General features: G+C 41.4%; 1 protein-coding gene across 4 annotated transcripts in view; it reads right to left on the reverse strand.

The window, feature by feature from the left end:
* telo2 (TEL2, telomere maintenance 2, homolog (S. cerevisiae)) overlaps nt 1-7,191 on the reverse strand; it is a 22,510-nt gene extending 15,319 nt beyond the window's left edge. For all 4 annotated transcript variants that reach the window (XR_009206025.1, XM_058402399.1, XM_058402409.1 and 1 more), the window contains exons 1-16: nt 6,995-7,191; nt 5,657-5,996; nt 4,991-5,271; nt 4,786-4,854; nt 4,546-4,693; nt 4,336-4,438; nt 4,180-4,248; nt 3,934-4,075; nt 3,418-3,554; nt 3,074-3,171; nt 2,801-2,905; nt 2,400-2,488; nt 2,227-2,318; nt 1,916-2,032; nt 1,761-1,832; nt 1,239-1,403 (exon numbers count right to left, since the gene is read on the reverse strand). Coding sequence is in view for 3 of the 4 variants with exons in the window: in XM_058402399.1 (XP_058258382.1) it covers nt 1,239-1,403; nt 1,761-1,832; nt 1,916-2,032; nt 2,227-2,318; nt 2,400-2,488; nt 2,801-2,905; nt 3,074-3,171; nt 3,418-3,554; nt 3,934-4,075; nt 4,180-4,248; nt 4,336-4,438; nt 4,546-4,693; nt 4,786-4,854; nt 4,991-5,271; nt 5,657-5,982 (2,013 nt within the window). In the remaining variant the exon portion in view is untranslated. The remainder of the gene's footprint in view (nt 1-1,238; nt 1,404-1,760; nt 1,833-1,915; nt 2,033-2,226; nt 2,319-2,399; nt 2,489-2,800; nt 2,906-3,073; nt 3,172-3,417; nt 3,555-3,933; nt 4,076-4,179; nt 4,249-4,335; nt 4,439-4,545; nt 4,694-4,785; nt 4,855-4,990; nt 5,272-5,656; nt 5,997-6,994) is intronic.
* Nucleotides 7,192-10,016: the final 2,825 nt, after the last annotated feature.

Consider the following 10,016-nt stretch of genomic DNA (forward strand, 5'->3'; position numbering starts at 1 on the left):
TGTGTGTGTGTGTATTTCTGTAGTGTTTTACTGCTTGTGTGTGTATTTCTGTAGTGTTTTACTGCTTGTGTGTGTGTGTGTGTGTGTATTTCTGTAGTGTTTTTCTCCTTGTTTGTGTGTGTGTGTATTTCTGTAGTGTTTTACTGCTTGTGTGTGTGTGTGTGTGTATTTCTGTAGTGTTTTACTGCTTGTGTGTGTGTGTGTGTATTTCTGTAGTGTTTTACTGCTTGTGTGTGTGTGTGTGTATTTCTGTAGTGTTTTACTGCTTGTGTGTGTGTGTGTGTGTATTTCTGTAGTGTTTTTCTCCTTGTTTGTGTGTGTGTGTATTTCTGTAGTGTTTTACTGCTTGTGTGTGTGTGTGTGTGTATTTCTGTAGTGTTTTACTGCTTGTGTGTGTGTGTGTGTGTATTTCTGTAGTGTTTTTCTGCTTGTGTGTGTGTGTGTGTATTTCTGTAGTGTTTTTCTGCTTGTGTGTGTGTGTGTATTTCTGTAGTGTTTTTCTGCTTGTGTGTGTGTGTGTGTGTGTGTATTTCTGTAGTGTTTTACTGCTTGTGTGTGTGTGTGTGTGTATTTCTGTAGTGTTTTTCTGCTTGTGTGTGTGTGTGTGTATTTCTGTAGTGTTTTTCTCCTTGTTTGTGTGTGTGTGTGTGTGTATTTCTGTAGTGTTTTACTGCTTGTGTGTGTGTGTGTGTATTTCTGTAGTGTTTTACTGCTTGTGTGTGTGTGTGTGTATTTCTGTAGTGTTTTACTGCTTGTGTGTGTGTGTGTGTGTGTATTTCTGTAGTGTTTTACTGCTTGTGTGTGTGTGTGTATTTCTGTAGTGTTTTACTGCTTGTGTGTGTGTGTGTGTATTTCTGTAGTGTTTTACTGCTTGTGTGTGTGTGTGTGTGTGTGTGTGTGTGTATTTCTGTAGTGTTTTACTGCTTGTGTGTATGTGTGTGTATTTCTGTAGTCTTTTACTGCTTGTGTGTTTGTGTGTGTATTTCTGTAGTCTTTTACTGCTTGTGTGTGTATGTGTGTGTGTGTGTATTTCTGTAGTGTTTTACTGCTTGTGTGTTTGTGTGTGTATTTCTGTAGTCTTTTACTGCTTGTGTGTGTGTGTGTGTGTGTGTATTTCTGTAGTGTTTTACTGCTTGTGTGTATGTGTGTGTATTTCTGTAGTGTTTTACTGCTTGTGTGTGTGTGTTTGTGTGTGTATTTCTGTAGTGTTTTACCGCTTGTGTGTATGTGTGCGTTACCTTACTGATGCGCCGTGTCTTACTCTGAATGCGTTTTTCCACAACCTCACGCCAATGTTCCACCTCACCACACCTGTCCAGTGGCGTCACCTCGGCAACCAACTGTGACCCCGCCCTCTTCTCTGTGATTGGCTCAGAGAGCTCCTGGGCAGCGACAGCTAGGACCTGAAAGGAAAGTGGACGCACTGTGTAACAGTTTCTCAGAGCTCAGTGTTTAACCTGGAGGATGTCGTGTGTGTAGTGTAGTGTTTTACTCTCTGTGTGTGTGTGTGTGTGTTTATGAGGACCTGAAAGGAAAGCAGACGCACCGTGTAACTCAAGCTCAGTGTTTAAGATGAATAAGGGTGAAGAGAATTCTGGATCATTTGGATCTGAATATTATTAAAGATAAAGGCTTTAACCTGGAGGATGGTGTGTGTAGTGTTTAACTGTGTGTGTGTGTGTTTATCCATTTCTGTAGTGTTTTACTGCTTTTTTGTGTGTTCTAGTGTGTGTGTGTGTGTATTTCTGTAGTGCTTTTACCTGCAGGATGTCGAGCCTCTGTCTCAGGCTGTAGTTGAGAGAGTAAAACTCAGCAGTCAGATATTCCACCACCTGAGAGACAAAATGTTCAGAATAAAGCTTCACAATCTTATAACATGCACAGAAAGCTCAGTAAAGTGTGTGTGCTGTCTTACCGGCTGTGTGTGTGTGACAGCCAGGGCCACCATGCCATTCTGTCGGAGTGTGTAGAAGCCTGCAGTCTTGTACCTGTCCTCCAGGTGTAACAGCACTTTACTGAACTGTACACTCACCTGACACACACACACACACACACACATCTGTATTAACTAGTTAGCTCCTAGTGTTTTACTGCTTGTGTGTGATTATGTATATCTGTAGTATTTACTGCTTTTGTGTGTGTGTATATATATATATGTACATATATGTGTGTGAGTTTGTGGTGTGTGTGTGTGTGTGTGTGTGTGTGTGAGTGTGCTTGTCTGACCTCTTGTGTGGTGCTGATGTTCCTCCTCAGAAGACCATCTGCTGCCTGTAGACTCAGCTCCACCCTCTCTGGGTCATCAGAGGACATCAGGGCTGTCAATCAAACACAACCTACATCATCATATAACTCTTATGTTTATAATATTAATGCATTAACGCTCAGTGGCGTCTCACCGTCCAGACAGTCTCTGACGTAGCGGGGTGGAGTCGCCTTCTGCGTCACCTGATCAGAGGACATGTCGTATGGAGGGAGCTCATCATCACTGAGAGAGAGAGAGAGAGAGAGAGAGAGAGAGAGAGAGTGAGAGGAAGAGAGAGAGAGAGGAAGAGAGAGAGAGAGAGAGAGAGATGGGGAGAGGGAGAGTAAGAGAGAGAGAAAGAGAGAGAGAGAGAGAGAGAGAGTGAATAAGACAGTGAATAACAGTGAGTGTGTGTGTGTGTGTGTGTGAGAGTGTATGTGAGTGAGTGAGTGTGTGTGTGTGTGTGTGTGTGTGAGAGTGTATGTGAGTGAGTGAGTGTGTGTGTGTGTGTGTGTGTGTGAGAAAGAGTGTATGTGAGTGAGTGTGTGTGTGTACCTGTCAAGCTCGGAATCACTGCCTGGTCCATCTTCTGATGTCTGATTGGTCGTAGGAAGCTCTGATGATGTCACTGACTGTCCTGATGAACTTTTGGACTCAGGTCTGAATGAGAACACAGTGATGAAGTCAGATGAGGTAGAACCACTTGCTGAGTGTGTGTGTCTGTGTGTGTGTCTGTCTGTGTGTGTGTCTGTGTGTGTGTGTGTGTCTGTGTGTGTGTCTGTGTGTCTATGTGTCTGTGTGTATGATAGAGAGAGAGAGATATTTTACCTGTGTGTAGCATCAGGTGGTTGCTGTTCATCTTCATCCTCTTTAGTCTGAGGCTCCATCAGTGACATCAACTCTCTGCTCTCCTCATCTGCCTCGTACTAACACACACACACACACACAAACCAGTACTTAAGACATAATGCAGCATAAAGCGGTAATAAAGTCAGCTGTAATGTTTATGAACAGTTATAAAGCTTATATATTATATATGATGTTTAACATGATTGGATGGGCGGGGTTTTCTAGGTGAGAATTTGACCTCACGTGTTTTGTGAAAAATTAGGGAGAAAAGCAATTTTATCTTTTAGATTTAGTCACAAAATAAAAGGTAGGTGAAAGGTCACCTGGAATTTGAGCTGCGAGGTGGGCGTGTCCAATCTCCGGCTGATGCACTCGCCCACCACCATGCCCATCCTCCGCACGCGCTCCACGCCACTGTCCAGCCGACACTGCACTCCTCCCAGCATGCACTGCAGCAGGTCTGTGGTGAAGAATGTGTGTGAGAGAGAGTATGTGTGTGAGTGAATAGTGTGTGTGTGTGTTTTTTGTACTTCCTGTTTCTGCACTGTCTTGTCTTTGCTCTGTTTGCACCTAGCTGCACACTTTACACTTGATGTGATTAGCACAAACTCCTGTCCTAGCTCTGTGTTGTTGTTTGTATTTGATCTTGTTGTTGTATGTTTCTGTAGCACCAGGTCCTGGAGAAACGGTGTTTCATTTCACTCTGTACTGCGTCAGATATATGTGGTGGAAATGACAATAAAGCTTCTTGAATCCTTGAATTGAAGTGTGTGAGTGTATGTGTGTGTGAGAATGTGTGTAAGAGTGTGTGTGAGTGTGTGTGAGAGAGTGTGTGTTACCTTCCCGTAGCTCTGGTATCTCATGGTGGTGGAGCACACTCACACACAGCAGCAGGGATTTACTCACATACAGCTGCTGTTCCACTGGAGTGTGTCTCACTGCACTGCTGTTACACCACACCTGACACACACTGCGCAACACCTACACACACACACACACACACACAAACCTCTACTTATATAGCACACACCAGTAAGAACCAGCAGAATAAGTGCCCTGTGTGTGTGTGTGTGTGTGTGTGTTACCTGTTTGAGAAGCGCTCTTCTCTCTTTATCCAGTGCCAGATACCCCAACACACTCCTCAACACCCGCACCTGACACACATGGATAACTGGGTAAGCCTCCTTCTCACTGTGTTTTGTACGTGTGTGTGTGTGTGTGTGTGTGTGTGTGTGTGTTACCGGGTGATGATACTGCAGCAGCAGGAGTTTGTGAGTGAGAACAAACTGAACTTTCTTATTCTTTAACACAAGATTCCCCATCACTCTCGACAACGCTGATGACCTGTAAAACACACACAGCTTCCACATTTCAATATAACAGATGTACATTTATATACAGGTTCTACTTATATATCTAACACACACACACACACACACACACACACTGACCCGTGCAGGTTGTGTATGAGAGGTGTGATGACGCTCTCCACCCAGCGTTCTGGAATGTTCTCCAGCAGTCTGCAGCTCACACGCTGCCACAGAGCGTCCAAGTGTGTGAGAGAGGAGAGACGAGGAGCCAGAGTCCCACACACCAACTCTACACACACACACACACACACACACACAGAACCGTGTATAAGATGAGATCAGAGCACACACACAAACACACACACACACGTCTACACTCACCTCCGTGTCCCTGCATACACACTTTCCCCAACAGCTGAGACACAAACATCAGAGAGCAGTCCTGTCCCGCTACAGCGCCAAGAGAAACACACACACACAAACACACACACACACACACACACACACACACACACACACACACTGAAATGTGACCTTTCTCCCTGATTACTGTATTTCTGCTTGTAGACATGAGGACGTGTCTCACCTCTGAGAGCGCCACAGATCCTCTCCAGAGTGTGTAGGATGTGGAGGGTGAGGTGTGTGTAGTACTGCTGCTCGGTCAGTGACGGCGGTGTGTGTGTGCCCAGGCGGTTGGCGATCAGAGAGGGCAGAGACGCCAGCCGGTTTAACACCACCTCCCGGAGGTGGGCGGAGTCACAGCGCAAGTCAGTTTCCACACACCGAGACCACAGGAGTGCACCGAGACGGTCAGCAGTGAGGAACGCCTCCAACACACACACACACTGCTCCAGAGCTGCACTCTCACTGAGAGAGAGAGAGACAGAGAGAGAGACAGAGACAGACAGAGAGACAGACAGAGAGACAGACAGAGAGAGAGAGAGAGAGACAGAGAGAGAGACAGAGAGAGAGACAGAGACAGACAGAGAGACAGACAGAGAGAGAGAGAGAGCTTGTGTCATAAATATAAGCTTTCTGCAACTCACATACTTTCTCACATTCATTCTCGTACACACACACACACTTTCTCCCTGTCTCTGTCTCTCTCTCTCGCGCACACACACACACACACATTCTTTCTATCTCTCTCTCTCTCTCTCTCTCTCTCACACACACACACACACACACACACATTCTTTCTCTCTCTCTCTCTCTCTCTCTCTCTCTCTCTCTCACACACACACACACACACCTCTGTGAGCTGATGGAGTCCAGTAACACCAGCAGCGCCTGGTCTGGAGGACCTCGAAGGAAAAACAAGTCCCATGATTCCTTGCGCTTGTCCTCACTCAGACTGTGGAACCAATCAGAGGCGAGCGCGGTGGTCAGCGCCTGCAGGACGTGTGTGTAATGAACTCGCTGGAACTCGGCCCTGACCCCGGCCGAGGCGGCTCCGCCCTCCAGGTAGCGTGCGAGTGTGTGTAGCGCTTCGCTGATCTCTGCATGATCCCGAGATGTAGAGATGCTCCTCACAAACGCGCGCACACACACACGCAGCTGCGCCTCAGCACACTCCATCACACACACACACACTGCAGAAAAACACACATTAATCTCTTAATATACAAAATATACATTTATTAATCTTCTATATAATTACTCATTAATTAATTAATTAGGTCACATATTTATTTATCTACATAATATTCATCATACACTGTAAGCATGTTATGTTTATATAAAAAAATTATAACATTAATTCACTTTAAAAACCTATTTATTTGTTTGTTTAAATTTCAAAATACACCAAAAATGTTTATTAAAAAAGACAATAATATTTTAAATTCAGATAAATAAGTAAATAAATAAATAATAAGAGTAAAGAAACAAACAAACAAACTAACTAACTAAAATAATAATAATAATAATAATAAAGCTAGAAACAGCTAGTTATATAATATATAAAAATATAAATAATTTAAATTATAAATACATTATATTTTTTATATATATATATATTTATATATATATATATATATATATATATATATATATATTTATAATGTTATAAATATATGGATAAAATACTTAAATAGCTCCAGAGTTCAGTTCATTATTTAGAATAATATTTTAATGATGTATAAATAAATAATAATAAAAATAATAATAAAACAATATATAGTTTTTATCCTGAATATACACTATAAATATTTTGGTGTTTTAAATTCTGATAAATTATGAGTAAACAACAACAACAATAATAATAATAATAATAATAATAATGAAAAGAAGAAGAAGAAGAATGCCAGTGACAGCTAGTTGGTCATATGAATATTTAATATATAAATTATTTAAATTATAAATACATTATACATTTATATATTTATAATGTTCAATTATTTCCTGAGAACTCGACTTTTAATTAAACCTTTTAACGCAACACACATTAATAACAGAATAAACGCTATAAATATATAAATAAATCCCTTAAACAGCTCCAGAGTTCAGTGAATTATTCAGAATAATATTTTAATAATAAAGTTTTAATCCTGTATAAAACACCAGAAATATTTCAGCATCTTTAACTTACCTTTAAAAATCAAAACTCACAATCCACAGCGTTTATTTTCAGCTTTGTTCCTTTTCTCTGATATTAATATAAATGATAAATAAATAAAATCCACCAATATATATATTTATATATTTATAAACGCTTTATTTACATTATTTATTTCACTAAGCAGCGAGATCTCAAATTAGCCACCAGAAATCCGCCATGTTGATCTGTAAAACCGTCCGTGTGGAAACATGAAGAACAGCAAAGGTTCCGCTTAATGACCGTCTGCGCTATGAATATAAAACAAGCGTAAACATTTAAATTTTCCGTTAAAAATGTGAATTAAGGTAAACAAAACATATAAGCAAGCCATTCTATATTTATACACTAATATATCGACTATTTTAATTCATTTTAAAGTAAGGTACGATACGCTGCGATACCTGGGTACAATACCTCACATCACCACTAGATGGCAGGATTTCACAACAAAAAAAAACAATCGGGTTTGGAGTTTTACATTGAAAAATATCATTTTTATCTATTTTAATAAGGGCTTCTTACGGGTCAAGTTACAAGAAAGAGTTTCAAACACAAATAATAAAGCAAATAGAAGAGGCTAAGAAACACTAATTATCCAAACAAACCCTTAAAACAAGCTCTGAAGTAATTATTCAATTACTTTAGTAATTTAGCTAAATGTACAGAAGCCTTTGTCTCTGTCTCTGAAGCCTTTTATAAGAAGGTTCGAGGTCAGAGGTGTACAAACGTTTTTCAAATGGGGCCAAAACATACCCGCTTTATTCCTAATTAGGGTCATGGGGGTCTGCTGGAGCCTATCCCAGCACACATTGGGAAAAAGGCAGGGGTACACCCTGGACAGGTCACCAGTCCATCACAGGGCCACATATAGACAGACAACCACACTAATGTACATGTTTTTGGACTGTGGGAGGAAACCGGAGTAAACCCACGGGGAGAACATGCAAACTCCACACAGAGAGGCCCCGCCTGTTCAAACCCAGGACCTTCTTGCTGTGAGGCAACAGTGCTGACCACTAAGCCACCGTACTGCCCTGGGGCCAAAACAACCTATATTATAATACAGCCCATGCTTCACATTTCTTCTGTACACCAGGAAGTAAAACAAGCCTAACAATCATACTGTACATTAAACTGTCCTTTTGGTCGTTTCACTCGGTTGCACATCCGCGTCAGTCAGAACCTCTTTCAGGAACTCGGAGACGGCTTTCTGATCCTGGCTGATTAGAAACATCGCCCCTGCTGAGCTCTAGCAAAGTTCTGCTTCATGTTTCTCTGATAAAAAAGTTCAGTTCCAGCATCTTTCGGGGTTTTTTCTTCCTCTTCTCGTCCTCAGAGAGAGATTTGTTTCATAAATTCTCATAACAATATTTTCCTTAGTTAGAAAACTCAGTTCTGCTTGGACACTTTCAGTGCAAGGTTCTGTGTAGAACCTTTAAAGATAGATAGATAGATAGATAGATAGATAGATAGATAGATAGATAGATAGATAGATAGATAGATAGACAGTCAGACAGACAGACAGACAGATAGATAGATAGATAGATAGATAGATAGATAGATAGATAGATAGATAGATAGATAGATAGATAGACAGACAGACAGTCAGACAGACAGACAGACAGACAGACAGATAGATAGATAGATAGATAGATAGACAGTCAGACAGACAGACAGACAGACAGACAGACAGTCAGACAGACAGACAGACAGACAGATAGATAGATAGATAGATAGATAGATAGATAGATAGATAGATAGATAGACAGACAGTCAGACAGACAGACAGACAGACAGACAGACAGACAGACAGATAGATAGACAGACAGACAGTCAGACAGACAGACAGACAGACAGACAGACAGACAGATAGATAGATAGATAGATAGATAGATAGATAGATAGATAGACAGTCAGACAGACAGACAGACAGACAGATAGACAGATAGATAGATAGATAGATAGATAGATAGATAGATAGATAGATAGATAGACAGTCACTGACTCATCAGTTTGTGTCCAATGATAAATTGAACCTTGAGAATTAGCTTGTTAATCCTGATGGCATCCCTGGCGCTGATGCAGACCACAACACAGTAAATGGCACTTGCCACAACAAGTTGAAGTTTTGAGGTTTGAGGTTGAAGATCTCCAGCATCTTGTTACAGACATTAAAAGATCTCAGGAGATAGAGTCTGCTCATCCTCTTCTTCTACACAGCGTCAGTGTGGGTCCTTCAGTCCAGTCTGTTGTTAAAGTGTACGCCCTAATGATGTGGTTTTCTGCTGAAGGTTATGAGATGTTTTCTTCTCACTGTGGTTTAACAGACTGGTCATATGAGTTCTTGTTAGCTTGAAGCAGGCTGATGCTCTCTCATCATGGATGGATGTTGGTGTATTCTGAATATAGATGTTGATTTTGTGATGATCTTATCTTATGACCATGATCTCATTTGTTTTAGACCAAACAAAGTTTTGAGCACAGACACTCACATGTCATCATCCCATCTGTAGAGATATCAGCCACCATGTCTGTTGTTACACTTGATGTCCATCATTAATGCTTTTTGTTACACATGGACACCTTTTTTCATTAGTCCACCTGTAGTGACCTTGGATGCACTCCTTTTATGATGTGAAGTTTGATGTGAACTTTACCTGAACCTGAATCTGCATGATTGGATAACGACATGACTGATCAGGGGTACAGGTGTGCACGTGATTGGCTGATTGAATAACGGCATGACTGATCAGGGGTACAGGTGTGCACGTGATGGGCTGATTGGATAACGGCATGATTGATCAGGGGTATAGGTGTGCACGTGATTGGCTGATTGGATAACGACATGACTGATCAGGGGTACAGGTGTGCACGTGATGGGCTGATTGGATAACGGCATGACTGATCAGGGGTATAGGTGTGCACGTGATGGGCTGATTGGATAACGACATGACTGATCAAGGGTACAGGTGTGCACGTGATTGGCTGATTGGATAACGACATGACTGATCAG

The sequence above is a fragment of the Hemibagrus wyckioides genome, linkage group LG01 (genome assembly GCF_019097595.1).
Source record: "Hemibagrus wyckioides isolate EC202008001 linkage group LG01, SWU_Hwy_1.0, whole genome shotgun sequence".
Taxonomy (NCBI): Eukaryota; Metazoa; Chordata; class Actinopteri; order Siluriformes; family Bagridae; genus Hemibagrus; species Hemibagrus wyckioides.